Below are 22343 nucleotides of genomic sequence, written 5' to 3'. Positions count from 1 at the left end.
TGGGAGCCAGGCTGGGTCAACACTTGGGGCCAAGGGGCAGGTCTGAAGGGGTCTGAGCAATTCTACCTTAACCCCAGTGGCTGTTAAAAACCAGACTCCAGCAGGGAACTGGGAGCAGGAGATGCAGGCCTCTGGGTCCCCACTTTGGAAAAAAGGTCTGACTGGGGGTCATGGGCCTACAGGAGGCTGGAAGGCTGGGTGGAGAAACTGAGGCACCAGCTGACTGCATGAAAAGGATGTGGAGGGGGCTGGCAAGAACTTGCAGTTGCCTTCAGTTCACTAAGACCAAGACTCGCACATTGTACAATACCAAGGTCACAAGTCCCATAAAATGCCACACAAAAGTGCAGGACTGGCCAGGTCTACTGGGGCAGGGCTTAAGACCGCATGGCTGGCCCAGTACCCGGTTGCAGTTGAGGCAGAGGTGCTGAGCGTCTTCTGGTCAGTGCAGATGTGCTGGAGGGCTAGGCAGGTGGCCAGGACTGCCGCCTGAGGGCAGTGACAGAGTTGGGCAATTGTGGGGATCCAGGCTGCAGGTTCAAAGTTTGCTGGCACACATCTCTGCTGACGTGGCCTGGCCTCTGCCTGTTTCCTGCATCCGGCCCCTGCTGGGTTGCTGGAGCCTGGGGACATGCAGCTGCCAGGAGCGGGTGTGGGGGCTTCCTTTCCCAGCTTCCTTTCTGGAGGGAGGGGGCACCTGGGCATCCTGTGCCCAAGAGTGGGAGATTAACTGCTTACAAAACTCAAAATTGGGGTCACAGTGGCTTTAGTCATCCAAAGAGTGTTTGGTGTGTATGTACTATGTGCCAGGTCCTTGCCAACATGGGAGCAGAGTATCAGTTGTTGGATTTCTACTGTGCACCAGGATTTTCTGTGCACCTAGTACATGCCAGGCTCTCCTGTCACTGGCTCTGGATTTATCCTACTTTGACCCTTCCTCCTATAATCTTAGGAAATGCTAACTCACTTTATATAACTGTGAGCCAGACGATCTGGAGGGTATGTCTGCTGTGACTGGAACAAATCAGAAATGGTTTCCGTAGCCACAAAGAAATGATTTTTTAATTATCTTCTGTTTTGCATTATCTGTGCTTTGCTTCTGTTCACTAAGCGATAACTCTTAAAAAAAAAAAAAAGCTTATTGCTATCTCTGGGTGGAGGTGGAGAAAACAGTCTCACTTGGGAGGAACTGGCTTCCTCTGTTCAAAGGAAAAACATCACTCACTCACTTTTTAAATAAGACATTAATAATTACATGGTCTCTTGGCAGCATGCTTTACCCATCCATGCCTGCTGCTGCTATCAAAACCTATACCTGGGCCCTGCTCAGGAGACTGGGCAGTGAAGCCTGATGGCAGAAGCTGGGATATCCCCTCCAGGGTGGTGGTGCTGGGGGGTAGCTGACTGAGAAGACTAGAAAGACCTTGGAGTCCTGCCCTACAGAGCGTCAAGGTGAACCTGAGCCGGGAGAATGAGGTAGTGAAGGAGAGCATGCGCCACCTGAGTGAGCAGCTGAAGCGCTATGAGAATCACTCGGCCATCATGATGGGCATCAAGAAGGAGCTCTCCAGCCTGGGCCTCCAGCTGCTGCAGAAGGACGCAACCTCTGTCTCAGCAGCTGCCCCAGCCCCCGGCCCTGCTAGCAAGGCTCAGGTGAGGCCATGGCTCTGGTGATGGGGCCAGGAGGTGGGTGGGCTTAGGAATACAGGGTGGCAAGACCTCAGTCCCAACGGTAGGGCTGAGGGTTGGCACAGCTGGAGGGCCCATGGCCAGATGGGGGGTAAGGGTGCCTGCAGTGCAGCACACATAGTTGAAAGAGGTAAACGGGGAACAGATGTGGTGATCCAGATGAGGGGTCTGTGTGTTGGGGAAGGCATTTGGTGGCCTTCTCACTCCCATTTCCAAACTAGTAGAGACAAAGCTGTAGAGATGACCCTCCCTGCCTGGCCCTGGGAAGCCAGGTGGGCTGCCGCAAAACCACTTCTAGCCTCCCCTAGTGTGGTAGGGCTGCTGGCGGGGTCAGGCCTGCTCAGGGGTAGGTAAGCAATGCGTCAGGGACCCTACAGACTCACACCACTTCATCAACCAATCCGGGGTGGATGATTCTTGCAGCAAACACCCAGACATGCCATATTCCTGAGCACAGTGAGCAGAGACACCAGGCAGAACCACCCAAGATATATAACACGCCTTTATGCACATTTGAAAAAGGCCCTCCCTTAGGCAGATAAAATTGCCAAAAGGGCCAATAACGAGAAGCTCCCTAGAGGTGGGCAAATTGTACAGAGGCTCCTTCCTATGGTAGAAACACACTAGGGCGTGTGCTTGGCAAACGCAAGTACAGGCTTGATCCCAATGCCATTCGAGCCCCTGAGGCCAGCCACCCACCTGCTGGCCGCGGCCGCTCCATTCCCCACTGCAGCCTTGTGTCTCGTGTGGGGAATCCAAACATCCTCAAAATTGGATTCCTGAAGCCTAAACCTGACTTCCTTACAGACATTATCTCAGTTAATCCCATGACCACCTGCAAGAGGGCCCATTGGTGCCCTTTTGGCAGATGAGGAAGCAGAGGGTGAGGTCATAGGGAGAGAGGGTCGCTGCCCAGGGACTGGAGCATGGGCTTGCATGACCAGCGGGCCCTGTTCTTCATCTCAGCCCCTCAGCCCCTGTGCTGACATTGTGATGATGGGGCACTCTATGTGTGCTGCTACAGGGTGGAAGCCTGGTGCCTTGGCCCAGGGCAGGCTTCCTGCTCATCCCCAGGTCAGGTCCACGGCTGCAAAGCAACGCTGTTTTGGCCACAGCACAGAAGGTCTAGATACTGTACTTGCCGTATCTCCCGCCTAACAATGGGTGATGTCACCAGGGCCTGTGTTCTTGTGCCAAGCCGGCATCAGAGGCATTTAGAAGGAACTTTACAGAACTTTAGAAACCGCATGCACTGAGGGCAGTGGCCTTGGGGACCGACTATCCAATTCTGCCTGAGACCAAAGGGTTTCCCAGGTTGTAGGACTCTCAATGCTAACACTGGGAAAGTTCCGGGCACACTGAGATGGATTGTCACCCTGCCCCGGGGCCTGAGAACCTCTCCCCTGACCACAAATGAAGATCCACAAGCCAGCGAGACAGGGATGGGAAGCTGCCCCTATGATCAGCTACCTCCTTAGGTAATTAACCAGTATAATGTAACACACACACACACACACACACACACACCCTGGGGGCGGGGAGGGTGAGTGTGCAGGGATTTGGAAATGGAACAGGAACCTAACCTATCAGGTTGGGCTTCAAGCCTGCAGGGAAGCTGGTGAGCTGAATGGGGAAACTAAGGCACGCCCCAGTCAGGATTATCGCCACTATGGGAGGAAAGCCATGAGTTCATGAGCCCCTGAGATCCGCCTGGAGCGGCATGACCACTTTCCAGTCCCCACAGGCTGAGCTTCTGTGACCTCCCAGGACACCCTTCCCACCTCCCCACATTGACATTTCCCTTCTCTTTCAGGACACAGCTGGAGGGAAGGGCAAAGACAATAACAAATACAGCAACATGCAGAAGAGCTTTGTTGACCGAGGTCTCACCAAACCTAAGGAGAAGCTGCTAAAGGCAGAGAAGCCAAGGAAGGACGGTGGCAAGGGCAGATTCCCCCTGCCCACAGCCAAGCCCCGGACCCTGGCCCAGCAGCAGGCCGTGATCCGAGGCATTACCTACTACAAGGCAGGCAGGAAGGAGGTGTCCGAGGCTGTGGCCGGTGAGTTGGAGAAGGACTAGACCCTGGGAGGGACAGGGCAGGGAGTCGGGGGTTGCTAATGGGTGGCTACACCCCAAGGATGTAGCCTCCGGGGAGCCAGTGTCTTCTCTAGATCTCAGCTCCACTGCCTCTTGGTATACAGTGCTCATCCACACGATGGGATAGTGCTCCTCGTGGGGTCGTTGGGACGAAATAATAGAATCCACACAAAGGCCCACCCAGTTCCTTTCCCGTACTTTGAGCTGCCTCCGCCCCTCCTGGACTTTCCCTTCTTCCATCAGAGATTTGCTGAGGATCTGCTAGGTGCATGCCAGATCTCCCCAGAGATCTGCCTAACACAGGCATCGCAGTCCAGTAGGGAAAAAAACATGCCCATGACCAGGCGGCAGCCACAGGTGGGGTGGGAGCCCCACGGGCTATGGAGCCAGGCCAGGGTTCTGGGAAGTGATGTGCAGCCTTCAGAGCACCTCTTGTTTCCAGAGTGGCCTTGGAATGGATGGTCTCCCACTTCTTTTTTTTCCCAAAGTAGAGCCCACAGAGTCTCGTATTTTTCCTATAATCCATGGGGGATCACAGTGAAGGGCAACCAAGTAATTAACCAAAAAAAAAAAGAGAGAAAGAGAGAGAGAAAAGTCCCAAGAGTACCCAAATTTCAGGGCCATCCCCACTGGTGTGGCTCCCGATTCTTCCTCTGAGACCCTCCCCAAATGCCTGCTCCCCTCTCATGTCCCAGAGAGGTGTCCAAGCCTGCTCCCCCACCTGGGTCCTGCTGACCACCCCTTTCACTGAGGCCCTCTGTCTACCCCATGTCTAAGGGGCCAGGAGATAGAAATGTGAGGGACCGGTCTTCAAGAGCCACCCCCCTCCCTAAATTCTTGGTATCTCAAAGCTCAGGGGCCTCTTCCCAGAGCCCCTGGTGCTAGCTACTGGCTCTGAGTCCTGCCAGCTCAGCCTGGCCACAGTACAGAGCCTCTGACCCCTGGCTGGGCACTGCCCAAGAACAGCTGCAAGCATCTGGCTCTGCCAGCGAGGCCCGTGGGAACAAAGCCCTTGCCCTGGCAGGCTGCCAAGGCCAGGCCGCCCTAGAGGGTGTGTTCCATCCCTAAGGGCTGCCCCACAATGGAGCCTGGCTGAACCCTATGCAAAGAGGAAGCCTGGCAGGGAAAGAAAATGAAGAAGTTGGGTCATTGTCGTGGAGTCAAAGGGCCTCATCCTCTGAGGGCCACACCATCCCCTTTCCTTTGTCCCTGGAATAGGTTTTCTGTGTACTTTCATACATGCTGTTCCACTAGATCCAGGTAAGGAGACAAGCTCAGAGAGGTGAAGAGACTGGCTCCAGGTTTCACAGCGAGTTGGTGGGACGGGGACCCAGATCAGTGGGCTACAGAGCCTGCCTCAGACCCCTCCCCAGCTCTGTGCCCTGCTATGTGGCATTGATTCTTCCTGTTTTCCCTACCCAGACCCCATCCATCCCAGCCAGACAAGTGTGTGGGTCAGGGATGACCCAGAGATGGCCCCATACAGGTCCCATGGGAGCTGAAAAAGTCATCCTATCAGCAAAGGCCTTGCCAGCAGGGGTGGGAGAAATGGGGTCCGGGGGTGCCCAGACAGCCTCAAGATCAGAGATAGGAGATGAATGAGGAGACAGAGAGACAGACACCTGGGGTCCGGAGGTGACGGGAGGCTGGCTGTGCCTGCCCCCTCCCTGCCTGAAATGGCAAATACTGGGTGAGAGGAACTGCAGGCTGGGTTCCAGAGGGGAGGACCAGGAGAAAGTCTATAAAATGGGAGCCAGGTTTCTGCCTCCTGGAGTTGAGTCTAGGACATGAAAGAATTGGTATAGGGATGCCTGGGTGGCTCCATGGTTTGGTGCCTGCCTTCGGCTCAGGGCGTGATCCTGGAGTCCCAGGATCGGATCCCACATCAGGCTCCCTGCATGGAGCCTGCTTCTCCCTCTGCCTCTGTCTCTGCCTCTCTTTCTGTGTCTCTCATGAATAAATCAACAAAATCTTTAAAAAAAAATAATAACCTGAACCATTTCTTGAAAAAGAAAGAAAGAAAGAAAGAAAGAAAGAAAGAAAGAAAGAAAGAAAGAAAGAAAGAAAGAAAGAATTGGTATAAAGTGTTTGACACTTAGGAGGGCAGGGGTCTCATATTTGGCACCTCATGCTTGCCAGGACCTGTGCAAGTGAGGTGTATACATTTTCCTCTGATCAACACAGTAGCATAACACAGTGGGCCTTTTGACTCTTGTTTCATAGAAAGGGAGGCTGAGGCCCACCAGGGCAGGGGAGTTGGCCAAGATCACTCAACTGGGGGCCTTGGAGCCAGTCTACTGACCATAAAGTCTCCCTACCACCTACTTTTTGAGTCCTTTCACCCTGAGGAGTGAAAGATGTGAAGGCCCCTCTTCTCTCCACCATGGCCCCGGAGCTGGGAGCCAGGTGGGCCTGGGGAGGATCCTGGGCAGCCGCACAGGACATGAGCACAGGTCCTCTCTCTACAGATAACGCCCTCAAGAGCACTTCCTGGCTGGAACAGCTGCCGCCCAGGTTGGAGGGCAGGCCACCAGAGCCCAACTCAGCAGAACATGATGAGGCTGGGCCCAGGGCCTCAGAAGGGGCAGACTTGACCTCTGACACTCCCAGTTCAGATCCGGCCACCACCCCCACCCCGACTCCCACCACCCAGCCCCAGCCCACCAAGCCACCTTCACACCCAGATGTTCCAAGCCAAGGTGAGTAGGCCTCATAGGAGTCAGCAGAGTACAGCTCCTGGGCCAGATCCAACCTGCAGCCTGTTTTTTTATGACCCTTGAGCTTAAAGAACAGTTTTTTACATTTTTAAAGGGTTGTTAAAAAAAAAAGAAAAAAAGAATACAGGACAGACGTATATGGTCTGGAAAGCCTAAAATGTGTACTATTTGATCCTTTCTAGAAAGTCTGAGCACATTTAGTCAAACAGTATTTTCAACAAAATCCTTCCTAACACATCACCTAGGATCCCATCATCCAATCCAGCAACTATTTTCACTTCTTTATTTTCTTATGTCCACGTTTGTAGCTTTGGCTTGTGCCTTTCAGTAGAAATATTTTCCACTAAATCACCGACCTGGAGGGCACCTTTGATACCTGTGATAACAAGGTATTGTTAAACCCATTCCCTGCTTTGGTCTGAATGCATTCTGCTTCTTGGAATCTTTCCTAAAGGGTCCATCTGCAATGTGGACAGCAGCTACCACTTATCTGGCTCCCCCCACAGCCCATTTCCAATGTCAGAAAACTGGAAATAATCTGAAGGTCTAACACTGAGGGGACTGGGGCAGAGCTGTCTGGTGGCTTGGTAGAGCCTTGAAATCACATCATTAAAAACCCATTAATGATGTGAGAAATTGCTCAGTGGAGGGCAAAAACAGGATACATAAAACTATATATTCAGAAGAACCACAGTTTTTTAAAGTATGTCCACATGACTGTATATGCAAAGAAAAAAAATAGAAGGAAATACAACATGTTTCAGTTTTTCTTTGGATAATGACATTTTTCATGATTTTTATTTTCTTCGTTCTCCTTTGCTGAATGTTCTGTTTTCTACAATAATCAAACATTGCTTTGGTCCTCAGGAAAGGGGGGAAAGGCTGCAGAGAAAATACCGGGAGGGATGTAGGTAAGACCCAGATAAACTTTCTTGGGGCTGTTGCTCTGGCTCGAGGCCTGGGGTCTGAGTGCCAGATGCAGTACCCCTCACTCCCTGCAGGCAGAGAGATGAGCTGTGAGGGCACCTTGCGGGCCGTGGACCCCCCTGTGAGGCATCACAGCTATGGACGCCATGAAGGAGCCTGGATGAAGGACCCCTCCGCGAAGGATGACAGGATCTATGTCACCAACTACTACTATGGGAACAGCTTGGTGGAGTTCCGCAATCTGGAGAACTTCAAGCAAGGTTGGAGAGCTGGGAGACGGGAGGAGGTGTGGCACGGTGCCCACGGTGTGGGCAGCCTGAGGAGGGTCTCCCATGGAGACTGGGCTCTCCTTTCCCTTTCCCAGCCTGGCCCAGCTCTAAATGATCAGTCACCCCAAAGAGGGGCATCTGAGGGCACCCCCCATGGGCTGGCACAGAGCCAGGAGTGGGAATGTGGCAACCAACAAGATGGATGTGGTCTTGCCCCTGTGAGCATAACTTACTGTCAAGGCCAACAAAACCAAGAGCTTCCTCTTCTCGAGTATTTATTATATGCTAATCTTGCTATGTGCATCAGCTCGTGGTAGCTTCATAATTCTATGGGGTGGGGGTTATCTCTCAGTTATACAGATGAGCAGAGCCCCAGGCCTGAGAGGAGCTGCAAGTCTGGGCAGGGAAGGGCAGGATTTTGGTTATCAGATCTGCGGCATGATGGGGGAGGGGGTCATTTAGGCAAGACCAACCCACCAGAAATGCACAGATGGGAGAGGCAAAGACCTCTCCTCTCTACACTGAAAGATATAATTTCAGTGTAGTGTTTGAGGGAGAGCTCAAGGGACTGTGGAACCCCAAACGAGATCAGAGAAGACTTCCCCAAGGAGGAGGTGATGCTGACTGAGCTGAGCCCTGTTGGGAGAGCAGGAATAAGCCAAGCAAAAGGGAAAGGGCGGGGGGGTTCCAAACTGAAAGCCCAGAGTGTGCCAAGGCCTGGCAAGGAGAAGCAGGATGGCATGGAAGGGAGGTGGGGAAGCATAAGGAGAGAGTAGGCTCAGTCAGACCCTGTAAGCCACATCAAAGTTTGGATTTATCCAGGGAGCTGTGGAGTCACAGGGTATATGGTCTGGAACAGCCAAAGTCCTTCCTCTGCCAGGTCAAAATTGACCTGGGACCTGCCACAAGTAGTTCACAGGCTGGTGTGGAGGAAGCCAGTGAAAAGTGCTAAGACAAGGGTTAGGGGGGGCCAGAGGAGAGGCCCTCCCTCAAGCCTGGGGAGGTCATGGAAGCCTTCCGGGAGGAGGTAACATTGGCAGCGGGCTCTGAAAGATACGGAGGCATTCTGCTAGGCAAGTAGTATGGGGAAGGACAGTCCAGACAAAAGGAACAGCATGGGCAAAAGCTCTGAGACAAAGCACAGGAGCTGTCTAAATCCTGGCTATGACAATCCATAACTGGGTGACCTTGAACCCTCTGACCCTGCTTTGTCCTTGGCATATGGGATGCTAACAGTACCTGCTTCACAGTCCCGGTGACATAAGATGATGGGCCCAACTTCAAACCCATGGCCTACTCAGTATTCCTTGCTTACTGGGCCACTCAAGAGCCCTGGGTGGCTTGCCAGGCCCTAGCGTGACCATCTGCCCTCCACACAGGCCGTTGGAGTAACATGTACAAACTGCCCTACAACTGGATCGGCACGGGCCATGTGGTGTACCAGGGGGCCTTCTACTACAACCGTGCCTTCACCAAGAACATCATCAAGTATGACCTGAGGCAGCGATTCGTCGCTTCCTGGGCGCTGCTGCCCGACGTGGTATATGAAGACACCACTCCCTGGAAGTGGCGTGGCCACTCAGACATCGACTTCGCCGTGGACGAGAGCGGCCTGTGGGTCATCTACCCCGCTGTGGATGACCGCGATGAGGCCCAGCCCGAGGTGATCGTGCTGAGCCGCCTGGACCCCAGCGACCTCTCCATGCACCGGGAGACCACATGGAAGACACGGCTGCGGCGGAACTCCTACGGGAACTGCTTCCTGGTGTGCGGCATCCTGTATGCCGTTGACACGTACAACCAGAAGGAAGGCCAGGTGGCCTATGCCTTCGACACGCACACAGGCACCGACGCCCGCCCTCAGCTGCCCTTCCTCAACGAGCACGCCTACACCACCCAGATCGACTACAATCCCAAGGAGCGGGTATTATACGCCTGGGACAACGGCCACCAGCTCACCTACACCCTCCACTTCGTGGTCTGAGCCTGGACCTGTGCTCACAGGAGAGGAGTGGCAGGGGATATGGGGGCTCCCCCACAGCAACTCCTGCAAGGGGCTCCATCAGCAAAATTTATTGGAGTCTAGGCCCGGGGCAGGTGCTAGGCATGTGGTGCAGCCAGGATAAAGCTTCCTTGGCACCAGGTGGATTAATAATCCCTTCCACTTGCAGAGCACTATGCCAAGAGCTTCACATGAACAAACCCATTCAATCCTCCCAGTAGCACCCTCAGAGATAGAGATATTTAAGCCCATTTAACAGATGAAGACACTGAGGCTCAGAGAGACCATATCACTTGCCTAAGTAGCCTCAGTTTGGATGAGGCAAGCCAGGCTGTCACAATAGCCCTATTTTACAGATGAGGAGACCTGACCGTGTTCCCCTACACCTCCAGGCCTCTTTCCACTCTTATAGTTTCTCTTGTACTCTCAACTCTCACTCAAAAGTAGAGGCCTCTGGGACCTATGCACTCGTGCTGTTGGAGGCTCTGCGCTGTGTACCACCCCAGGCCCCCGCTCTAGCTGACATGCTGGTGGCCCTGGGCTTCAGGCTCCCTGGCTAATGTTCCTGCTCCTTGCCTTTGGTCACCCCACCATCACCACCCACCTCACCCTCTGTCCAACCACATTCCAAACCTCCGTGGTCACCCAGCCACTGAGCATAAACCACACCCCGAGGAAAAATACTGGCCCCTGTTCCAAGGTCCCCTCCCTCCGCATTTATGTTTACTTTCTCTTATTGCTCCTCAGTGCTGTCATTTGTTTCTGCAGCAGCAGCTGAGGAGGACGCAGGCAGCTGCCTGCCAGGCCCAACTCTACCAGGGTGAGGACCTGGGCCTGGGCTCCATGTTGTCCTTTCTCTCTGGACCTTTGAACCCACAACCTACCTGCCACTCAGGGATACCTCCAGTTCTGCCGTGAGCAAGACCCTGCACCCAGGGCTGGGGTGGTGCCAGGATCAAACCGATTCCTTCTTTGTCAGTCCTGACCTGGTCGTTTGTTGGAATGGCCTAGCAGTTTTTGGCGTGGTTAGGGGTCCTGGAGGAGGCGGAGATCTAAGCAGTTGGGTCCAGAAGAGGCATTGGACCTTATGATTGCAGGGAAGTGCTTGAGGGTGGAAGCTAGAAAGGAAGGGGAAGGAGGTCTATGGACTGGGCTTTTCTAGGCTTCAGAGTTGTTGGTGCCAGGGCTGCCCTGAGCCCAGGCCTTGGAGCTGAGGAGGCACAGGTGGACCATCTGTTACCTGTGCTGCTGGTGGCTCCCCTGAGCCTCAGACCCAGACAGTCCACAGGACAAGCCTTTAAGCCTGCACCTCATCTGCTTTGGATAGTAGTATTTTTAGAGCTAGGAAGAAGTTTACCAGTCCAACTCCCTGTTTCAGTAAAGGAAAAAGAGGCCCAGAGAGCTTTAGAGAGTGGCTTGGGCCACACTGAGCAACAGGACACAGCTGATCTTCCAGAAGGGCTTTGTCTATAGCCTTCATTCTTCCTTCCAGGCAGCTCTGCCTGGGAAGGCCACAGACTACCGAGCACACAATCCATCCCAACACCTTTGAGAGTACTTACTGCTCATCCCGACACCCCCCTGTCCCTACTCCCCTCATTCTGTCCCCATGCCAGCTCACGCACATTTGTGTATTTGAACACCCAGCTGCCACGTTAGAAAATTCAGCTGCAAACCTAAGAGTGGAAGGAAATGCATTTTGTGCAGAAGACATTTCTTTCAAGCATTGTCAGGTGATGTTTTGTTTAAGCTGTAACTCACCCCTGAAATAAAGAGGAATGATGATAGCCAGCCAAGCAAGGCCTGACTCATAGTGGTGGACACATCCAGCCTCCCCCACCCAGCCATCGGCGAGCTCCACTGAACAGCCTCTTCAGGGGGCTGCGTTTCCCTTGGCCCTGGGTGTGGGTTTTACAAGACTGTCTTTCATGATATCACAGCCTAACCATGCAAGAAATGTTCAGACTCCTCTTGCTCATTAGTTTGAGAAAAAGGAAAGAAAGGATGAGATTTGGGAAAATTAAAGGGCAAGCAAGCTTGTTTTCTGGGGAAGATGATGCTAGCTGCAGCCTCCAAGCATTCACTAAGCCCCTTCTGTTTTTCAAGCCTTAGTATGTGGGTTATGTGGTAGATAGTTCTTTTGCTCACTTTATAGATAGTCAAACAAGCCCAGACATGGGTCACTTGTCATGTAAGCAGTTGAGTGGAGAGCTGGGTCTCAAAATCAGGTCATCTAATCATCACCACTGACTGAGCATCAGGTGTGCCAAGCATGCCAGGTGCATATTCTTGCATCATCACAACAGGGAAAGTATATACTTGGAATGTGCCCACTTTATAGACGAAGAAACTGAGGTAAAGGGACTTACCCAAGGTCACACAGCACCTTAGTCTGTGGCAGATACGGGTTTCAGAGCTGGTCAGTACGTGTTGTTTGCCAACTGCATGCACTCCAAGAGCAGCTCCAGAAGTGGTGGCTTTTATTCACTGTGACCAGGCCACAAACTGCATCCACAGAGGAGACCCAAGAAAGAGGTTGGAGTCAGCTTGTAGAGAGCCCTGAATGTCAAACCAAGGACTGCCTCCAATCACATTTAGAACAAAGTCAAGTATAAATTAACAGAGAAAAGAAAATTCTAAGACAATTGGAATTTATTCCATTGCTGATGGGAGGCAGGGACAGGTTTTTGTCATGGACTTTATTATATTTGGCAACAAGTACTTCAAATAAGAAAGGACCAGGACTGGGGAGCCCCAGTGTTTCTTACTGACCTTGGATGTGAAGGCAAAGGAAGCTGTCTCCGGTGTTCTGAACACATGAAGGGGCTTTGGCTACCACCTTGGATTCCCCCGTAGAGATTTCTAGGCCTGAATATTTAATTTGCTCTGTCTGCAGAGGAGAGAAGGGAGCCTCTGCCTTGGGGGCGGCACTAAAAGTGAGGCTGGGGTTTCCCTGGGAGTAATTTGAGTGTTCCTGAAAACCTATATTCCAAAGCATCATTTTTCTTCTTGACAGCATTGGAAATCACTCTGGTAACAGGAGGACACAGCACTGATGGTTGACAGGGAGCCTGGGCAGGAGTTAGAGAGGCCTAGGTTGGGATCCCTCTGCCTCTTATGTGCTGCATGCTTGGGCAGGGTAGAGACTGAGGGGACAGATGTCAACTCCCTTTTATGACTGAAGACCTGCAGCTTAGCAAAGCCTTGGGCCAGCTGAGGACCCAAGCAGCACCATCCTAGAGCTAGAAGGCACTTTTACACACATTGTTACTGACGCACCCAGGAACCTCCAAAGTTGGCCTCACTTTTCCTCCCTTCACCCCCCCATTACCCCCAGGTAATGAACCACAAGTTCAGAGAAGTTAAGCAACCTGCTCAGGGTCATGAATCTAACAAGTAGTAGAGTCAAGATTTGAACCAGGTCTGTTTCTACACCAAAGCCCCAAACTACCTGTTGTTAGTACTCTTCTAACAAGTCGTGTTTCCTCTTTTGCTTTGGCTGCTGGGAATCTCAAAGTCAAATTTGAGATTACTTTTTAACAATTATACTGAGTCACCGAGTGGGCTCTGACTTCATTCTAGCTTTCTGCTTTAGCCTTGACCCTGATCTGTTTATTTTTACTCTATTGTATTATACCTACATTTGTAAGTTGCCACAATACCTTTTTTTTTTTTTTTTTTTTTTTTTTTGCAACAAGGTGGTATATACCTAAATAAATACATGATCAAAAACTCTGTTTGAAAGTCTTCACTGAACACTATGGTCTGTTTCCTTATCACAACACAGACATTTAATAACCAAAAAAGAATATTTTCCTGGGAAAAAGAGTGTTGTGGAACTAGGGAGGTAGGCCTTAGCATCTGAGTCCCATGTTTCCCAAACTTGTTGCTCCTGTGCAGACCTTCATGATTTTTGCCATTCCCCTTGACTGTTCAGTATGGTTTACTATTTCCCTTTCAGATGATTTCATTCTTTTTACTACAATAATTTTATTTTAGGGGAACCCAGGTGGCTCAGTTGGTTAAGTGTCTGCCTTCAACTCAGGTCATAATCCCGGGGTTCTGGAATGGAGCCCCACATCTGGCTCCCTGATCAGCAGGGAGCCTGTTTCTCTCTCTCTGCTCTCCCCCCATTGGGTAAACTCTCTCAAATAAATGAATAGAATCTTTTAAGAAATAAATAAAATAATTTTATTTCTAAGGGAAGGTTAATAAGCTGCTAGCAAAAACAATTTTTTTTTAATTTTCAATTTTTTGAAGGAGGAATATTACAATAGTAAAAAAGTCAGTGACCACCATGCAAGGTGGCTGGGATGGGACACTGAACAAGCAGCACTATTGCCTTCTTGTGGTGGATACTGCACCTATGAGCCCTGGCCCAGTTGCTCTTTGTGTAGAAAGTAAGATTAGCAAATGTCAGAGGGTACGAAAGACAAACCAACAGCAAGTGGACATTGACCTTGATGTAATCCCAGGGACAGGACTAGAGGGAATGGCTTATCCCATGTGATTTAAGGGCCTTTCACCTGGTGGCTTAGATGATCACTGATGGTGACACAGATTTAGACCAACTTCCCCAAACACAAACACAAACACAAACACACATATAGTTAGGCCTTCCCTCCCCAGCTTTGGCAGAGCTGGGGACTGCGCCTGTGGCCTCTGGCAATAACAAGGGTCCCAACTCCCCCAGGACAGCCAGCCAGAAGCACAGTGCTAACGTGCTGATGGGCGCCATTCCTGCCACCGTGCAGACCCAAACATGGCCAGTCTGTGTGTGCAATGTGCCAGGGGTGGTGCTCAGTCTTTGCAGCATTATGTCCCTGAATCTTTCCAGTTACTTCACGCGGTTTGTCCATTTGTCCATATTGCACAAATGAGGAAACTGAGCCACGGACTGCTACCTCTTGTGTTCAAGGTCACACAGCTGGTGGTGGCTGAGCTTACGGAGTCACCCTCCAAAATGTGCACCAACCTCAGCTCATTTCAGAGCCACTGGGGACTGTGGAGGGTGCCAATGCCCACGTACCCCCACAGACCAATATAGCATAGTCTCTGGTGGAGGGCTGAGATTTAGTATATTTTAAAAGTTCCCCAGAAGATTGTGTTGTGCATTCAGGGTTGAGGCCCCCTGCTGCTCCCCCTCCCACTGCTCAGAAAGAGCATGCCATGAGCACAATGGGGTGGATCCGTCAGATGCCAGGCTGTGCCCAGAATAGCATCCTCTGCCCTGGCTGCCACAGGAGAGAGAACAGAGAGAGCAGGCCTCGGCCTGGCATGTCAGCCTTTTCTCCCCTATGGGGCGGCTGCAGCTGGGGGTGGGGTTTCTAGGGCACAGAGCACAAAGGCTCCATCTGCCCCCAGGCAGTGCCCAGATGCTGTCCCGCCTACCCAGCACTGTCTGAACTCTGCCCACGTCTGGGGCCAGCCCCTCGACCCCCCCACATTCCAGTGGGGACCCCATGAGGCAGGAACAGACAGGGCTTTCAGGATGCGTGCCTGCCAGGGGGGATGAATTATTACCGAGAATTATCTGCCATGAGCACAGGGTGGCATTTCACGTGCCAAAGGTTGGCTGGCCCCGCCCTGGCCCTGGCTGCTTGGCTCCGGGGCCCTCATTCCAACTGTGCGAGGACAGAAACTTTATTCTCTTCCACAGTGAGAGGCCTCCGCCCCTTACCATCTGTGCAGCACCCCCTCAGCGATCCCCACCACCCCTACCCAGGGGCCAGAGCTTTCCTTCTCCAAAGCTCAGCGCTGAGCGGATTACATAAAAGTGATTAGAAAGTCAAGTTTCCCAGGTCTTTTTAAGCCAAGGATTTTATTGACAAGCAAAGCCATTGTTTCCAAGTCACTGTTGCCCCAACCTGTTCTGGCTTTTCTGCATGGGGCCCTAACAGATGCAAATAGCTGCTGCAGCTGAGACAAGCTTATTGTGGAAGGATCCTGGGCTCAGTTTAATCCCAGCTTGGCCACCTACCACCTGTGGAATCCTGGAAGATCCTTAGCTCAGTTTCCTCATCTGTAAAATGGAATAACGAGCTTGACCTTCCAGAAATGTTGTGAGGTTGAAATGAGATAGTGGATGTGTGGATCCCTGGGTGGCGCAGCGGTTTAGCACCTGCCTTCGGCCCAGGGTGTGATCCTGGAGACCCCAGATTGAATCCCACGTTGGGCTCCTGGTGCATGGAGCCTGCTTCTCCTTCTGCCTGTGTTTCTGCCTCTCTCTCTCTCATGAATAAATAAATAAAATATTTTTTAAAAAAAAGATAGTGGATGTGAAAAAGCTCTAAGTGGGAACATGGCAGGCATACAGCCAGGCAAGGCATGATTTCTGTCAGGGACCTCGAAGACTGACCTTGGTCTTACTCCCCAGGTTAAGGCAGACCCAAAGTGACAATTGTCGGCAAATGTAAGCCAAAACTGATGCCCAGAGGGCAAATTTCTTTCACTTAGTGTGCCTACTTGGATCGATCGGTAATGGCTGTCTATGACTGTCTATGGGAGCAGCCCACCCAGGCCCAGCATAATTGAGAGATTAGTAATCTCTGCCATGGGAATAAAAAGTTAGGGTAGGATCATACATGCTACATTTTACCATTCCTATTCTAGAGCAAGGTCTAAAAATACTTCTCGCTCAAGATTTTGTCTAGATTTGTGTGGCAGCCTCCACACTAATCTTTCTGTTTTTTGTCTCTTCCTACCCTCTGATCCTCAACTCAGCTGCTAGGGTGAATTTTTTAAAATGAAAATTGGACCATTTCATTCCATTACCTATCACTGTCCCATGGCTCCTCCCATTGCTCTGAGGATCAAACCACACTCCATGATTGACATTTTGGGCCTTCACTGGCCTTCTCAGTCTCATCCATCACCACACATTTCCAAATACCTCCACCTGGAGCACCATCAATCTGAGCATCTTCAAGAGCTGAATTGTGAGGATTCAAGGCAGCTTGGAAAGTCAGACCGAAAACCCTATACCCAGACTCACAAGATCAAATCAAGATCAGAGGGGCAGCCAGAGACCTCTCAGCATTTGCCACCAGTGAATTTAACAAACCAGAAGGGGCTGGTAAACTTCCAATGACTCCTGCGGTGCAGTTTACCAAGGCTGTCATCCTGCTCACCCCCTAACTGCACTGATGGGATTAGTCCTGAGTTGCCACTGCAGAGGGGAATGCACCCTGCTCTCTCTCCTGATTGCCCATTCCCACACAACTCTCTCATCAGCAAGACCCAGGATGGAGGCTTTCAGGCACTGCTGTGTCCAAAGCTTTCTTATCCAGGATCCAGACATTGCATAAGGATTCCTGCCCCATCATAGGCCAGTGGGGTTCCTCTCCATCCCCCCCCCCCCCTCCGCCTCAGTCCTAACTCTTGCTATTCCCCTGAAGGCAATCAGATAATTCAATCTTTCAGTTTCACAAACTTTACCCTGAGCTCCTGCTCTGGCCAGGCTCAGGGATAAGCACTGGGGATACAGAGAATGCACCATCCTTCAGTGGATATTGTCAATTAAGCTGGCTGGAAGGCTTGATGCTCCAGAAGCACTGCATGGCTGAGGAATGAGGACCATATAAACAAATCTCAGTGTGCTTCTGAGATTGGGATGTTTACTGAAATCATTAAGCAAGAGTTTAGGCTTGCTGAAGAGGCAACCACATGAATGTCTTTTTTTTTTTTTTTTTTTTTTTTTTTTATGAATGAGTGTCTGGAGGGAAAATACCTTCTTTAAAGAAAAGAATCCAAAAAAAAAAAAAAAATAATAATAAAAAATAAAGAAAGAAAAGAATCCAAACAGGCTTCTTTCTTTTTTTCTATTTAACTTATTACTTTGAAATAAGTCAAGGTTCTAAGTTACAAGAGCAGGACAGAGGATTCCCATATACCTTTCCTCCATGTCCGCTGATTAGTCACATTTTTAAAAAAGATTTTATTTATTTATTCATGATAGACATAGAGAGAGAGAGAGAGGGGAAGAGACACAAGCAGGCTCCATGCCGGGAGCCCAAAGTGGGACTTGATCCTGGGACTCCAGGATCACACCCGGGGCGGGGCCAAAGGCAGGCGCTAAACCGCTGAGCCACCCAGGGATCCCAATTATTCACATTTTTGACATTGCTTTATTTTATTTTTTTTTAATTTTTTTTTTTAATTTTTATTTATTTATGATAGTCACAGAGAGAGAGAGAGAGAGAGAGGCAGAGACACAGGCAGAGGGAGAAGCAGGCTCCATGCACCGGGAGCCCGACGTGGGATTCGATCCCAGGTCTCCAGGATCGCGCCCTGGGCCAAAGGCAGGCGCTAAACCACTGCGCCACCCAGGGATCCCGACATTGCTTTATTATTCTCTTTCTAGGTATATCCTTTTTTCTGAACCATTTGAAGGTAAGTTCCAGATTTGATGCTCCTTTCACCCTAAATACTTCAGTGTTTATTTCCTGAGAACATAGACACACATATAACCACAGGACAATTAGCAAAATCAGGACATTCAGCATTGACATAACATTCTATCTAATCTACAGGTCTTTTTTTAAATATTTTATTTATTTATTCATGACAGACACAGAGAGAGAGAGAGAGGCAGAGACACAGGCAGAGGGAGAAATAGGCTCCATGCAATTGTCAGATATTTCATGATTAAATCAGGCTACACATTTTAGGTACGGATGTTTCAGGCGGGGCAGAAATAATTATTGTCTTTCTCAGTGCATCCTATTGAGAAGCCCTGGTTGGGGGGAGCCTGGCTGGCTCAGTCAGTAGAGCATGCAACTCTTGATCTCAGGGTTGTGGGTTTGTTGGATATAGAGATTACTCAAAAATATAAAATCTTTTAAAAAGGGGGCAGGGGAGTGAAGCACTTGATGTCAAGTTGTCCCATTATAGGTGATGGTTATTTTGGTCACTTAGTTAAGGCATGTGCTACCAGTTTTATCTACTATACAATTACTAATTTCTCCTTATAACTCACAAATTCTAGGGGAGTACGTTGAGACTATACAGACATTTTATTCCTCATCAAACTTTCACCCTTTATGTTTATATCTTAATGATTCTTATCTATAGTAATTATTACCCTGATGATTACAAAATTGTGACTTAAGATTTCTATTGTTATTAGCATTCTACTGTAAAGAAGAGCTTACAGTAGATGTACATATATGCTTGTATGGATGATGGGCCATGAATTCTAATCTTATTCCATAGGTGATAATTCATTACTCTCATTATTTACTTGATAACCAAACTGTTGCAGATATGTCTGGAATGAGAGCTCATTCAGGCTAGACTTCTATGGCCTTTTGCTGTGTCTCTCTTATTCGCTGAGTGCTTGCTTACTTTCAAGTGCAAAAAAATGACCCAGGCTCATCTTCCACTCTCTCTGGCCTGGTGCAGAAATCAGCCATTTCTCTACAGAGCTCTGGTTCCTTTGGAAGAAGATGGTATTTAGAAGCAAGGAGCTAGCCAATAGGTGGGCTCATTGTTTCTAGATCCTCTCAGTGAACAGAACTAGGAAATACATGCATACCTAAATATAAATCCAGGAGTTCATCCTGTTACCTCCTATTCCAGGCCAATATCACAACATTCTTCCTGGCCTTCCCCATGGCATATTTATGTGTCCCTTCTATATCAGTGAGAAACCTAGCTCTCAATATCCTCAATGTATTTCATCTTTTACTCAATCTTCCAGTACCCAGAGAATAGTTTTAGAATTGCTGATCTATGCCAGTATGAAAAACAAGCCTGTTAGGTAGAGTTTTTGATATTTGTTTGCAGGAAGCCTTGGTGGCTCAGTGGTTGAGTGCCTCCCTTCAGCCCAGGGCGTGATCCTGGGGTCCTGGGATTGAGTCCTACATAAGGCTCCCTGCGTGGAGCCTGGTTCTCCCTCTGCCTACACCTCTCCCTCTCTCCGTGTCTCTCATGAATAAGTAAATTAAATCTTTAATAATAATAATAATAATAATTGTTTGCAATTTTTAAATCTTTTTTTAAAGTAAGCTCTATACCCAAAGTGGAGTTTTAACTCACGACCCAAGATCAAAAGTCTCATGCTCTACGAACTGAGACAGCCAGGTGCCCCTTTAATTTAAACGAATTTGCATGTTATCCTTGCTCAGAGGCCATGCTAATCTTCTCTGCATTGTTCCAATTTTAGTATATGTGTTGTCAAAGCGAGGACACAATTCTTTTTGTCTTCAGACTGAGAGTATATATCAAAGTTCTGTATTCAAAAGTTACCCAGGTTGGTTCTATCCACCTCCTTCTGCATGGTTTGTTATTTATCTGAAATATAATTCTATAATTTATCAGTACAGGCTATTTCATTAGAGTTTTTTTCTTTCAAGGCTTGTTTTAGTTCCCTCATCAATAACACATAACTAAACTTTATTTTTCTGCTTTTTCACTTGTCTTCTTCCTGTTTTTGTTTTCATAAAGGAAATTAACCCATTTACATGTATAGTGAAAGCTACTATGTCTGGTCTTTTTCCTGATGTTTTATTTGTAGTTTTTATTTGTTTACCTCTTCATATGTCTTTTTTTTTTTTTTAAGTAGGCTCCACACCCAACGTGGGGCACAAACTCATGACCCTGAGATCAAGAGTCAGAAGCTCTACCAACTGAACCAGCCAGGCCTCCCCACCTCTTTAATACAACTGGGAGAGAAATGGCAGCCCCTTTGATCCTCCAGTGCCCAGCATCTGGTCTGGAACATAGTAACTAACGCTCAGCAAATGTTTGTGGAATGTTGACTGAAAGCTCAACAAGTAGCTTTCCCTTGTACCTGGATAGACAGACATGCAATCTTGACCTTATTGAGATGGTAGCAATGACTATCACAGCAGTTGCCATGAAGTTGAATAATAATGTGGAAAGTCTTAGCAGAGGGCCTGAATGTTGTAGTCACTGAATAAACTATACCTGTTATTTTTTAACACAAACTAAGAACTGGGCATGGAGCTATATTATCTTATTTGATCCATACAATAATCCTGTTTTACAGATGGAGAAAAAGGGTTTAGAGAAGTAATTTGTCTTTACAACTAGGAAGAATTCAGATCTGACTTCAGAATCTACCCTTTACCCACCACATGTCCCTGTATCTACATATTCAGAGACAAACACATACACAGGTAATCCCAGGAATTCTGAAGCTATTGCTCACAAGGCCAAAGTTTCCTTAGCTGAACCCAACTGTCAGCCCTGGACCCTGGAAACCCATAGACAGAATGGAGGCCAATCCCATGTAGTCAGGCCTGTGAAGGGATAAGGAAATGCTCCTTTGATGGCTTCGAAATGTACCACCATACAGTGTCCTCCTCATCAAAATAAACTTGGATTTGTAAGGTATGGCCAAAACATGTGGAAATGCACATTCTTGTGTTCTGCTAGTGGCAGTGTAAATAATGGCAGGCAACATTGATGAGAGCTTATTCTAGGCCTTTACACCAGGGTTTCTCAATCTCAGCACTATTGACATTTGGGACTGGATCATTCTGTGTTGGTGAAGGGGGGCTGTCCTGTGCATTGTAGGATGTTTAGCAGCCTCTCTGGCCTCTCCTTATCAGATGTCAGTGCTATCACATCCCAGTTGTGACAACTAAAAATGTCTCTGGACATTTTTGCCAAATGTCTGCTGAGGGGTAAAGTCACCCCCAGTCGAGAACCACTGCTTACATGTGTCACACTAATGCAATGCTCATAACAGTCGTATGAAATTGGCACTTTCATCATCCCCATTCTATAGATAAGGAAGCTGAGGCATAGATAGGTTCAGGTCCTACCTTTAAAGAGCAGTAGAAAATGGATTAAAACTCAGGCAGTTAGAGTCCAGAAGCTACATTGCTTCAGTGTAATGCACAGCCTTTCTGATCTGACCTTTCCCTAGAACAATTTGGGAAAATATAAAAAGAAATAAAAATGCATGCTATTTGGCCCATAGTCTATATCTAGAACTTTAAGGAAATGTACATACAAGATGCTCATCTCATCATTTACAGTCACAAAAAGCTGGAAAGGCATTAAAGACCCATGGGGAAGGGGGTCAACCTTTGCCTTCCTTGTGGGCCTGAGTGCTTAAGCACTGAGCTCAAACCAATATTATTATTTTTTAAAAAAGATTTTATTTATGTATTTTATTTTAGAGAGAGAGAACAGGGAAGGGGCAAAGAGAGAGAGAGAGAGAGAGAGGCACATTCCCTGCTGAGTGCAGAGCCCTATGTGGGGCTTGATCTCAAGACTCTGAGATCATGACCTGAGCCGAAGCCAAGGGTCAGACACTTAACCAACTGAGCCATCCAGGCACCCCAAAATAATTTTTTAACCTCACAAATTATTCTATAGACATTAAAAAGGATTATACACTACTGACATAGAAAAATTCCTCAATATTTTACTGAATAATAATTTAAGAAAAGAATAGAAAACTCCACGTAGAGTATGGTTTTATTTTTAGAAAAATGTTATGTATATATAACAAGGGAGAAAAGTACTATTCGTAACTGGAGGTAATTTCAGTAGCTCTTGCATTTGTTGAGAATATTACCTGATGGCATGCCTGGTGTGAGAGGAGAGCCAGTCACAAAAGGCTACAGATTATGTGATCCCATTTATGTAAAATGTTGGGATGGGCA

General features: G+C 48.8%; 1 protein-coding gene and 1 non-coding gene across 3 annotated transcripts in view; one reads left to right on the top strand and one right to left on the bottom strand.

The window, feature by feature from the left end:
• OLFML2A (olfactomedin like 2A) overlaps positions 1–13434 on the top strand; it is a 30542-nt gene extending 17108 nt beyond the window's left edge. Inside the window, exons 4-8 of one of the 2 annotated variants that reach the window (XM_026009284.2) lie at positions 1444–1653; positions 3503–3749; positions 6256–6486; positions 7506–7691; positions 9080–13434. In XM_026009284.2, coding sequence (XP_025865069.2) covers positions 1444–1653; positions 3503–3749; positions 6256–6486; positions 7506–7691; positions 9080–9684 — 1479 coding nt within the window. In that variant the 3' untranslated portion in view covers positions 9685–13434. The remainder of the gene's footprint in view (positions 1–1443; positions 1654–3502; positions 3750–6255; positions 6487–7505; positions 7692–9079) is intronic. The other variant, XM_026009285.2, reaches the window with a different exon arrangement.
• A 6349-nt stretch (positions 13435–19783) lies between these two features.
• Positions 19784–19893, bottom strand: LOC112928037 (U6 spliceosomal RNA). Its single transcript, XR_003236670.1, has one exon. It is a non-coding gene; the product is annotated as a U6 spliceosomal RNA (small nuclear RNA).
• Between the last annotated feature and the right edge of the window lie 2450 nt (positions 19894–22343).

This window comes from Vulpes vulpes, chromosome 2 (assembly GCF_048418805.1).
Source record: "Vulpes vulpes isolate BD-2025 chromosome 2, VulVul3, whole genome shotgun sequence".
Lineage (NCBI taxonomy): Eukaryota > Metazoa > Chordata > Mammalia > Carnivora > Canidae > Vulpes > Vulpes vulpes.
This window is presented reverse-complemented; position numbering and strand designations above follow the sequence as displayed.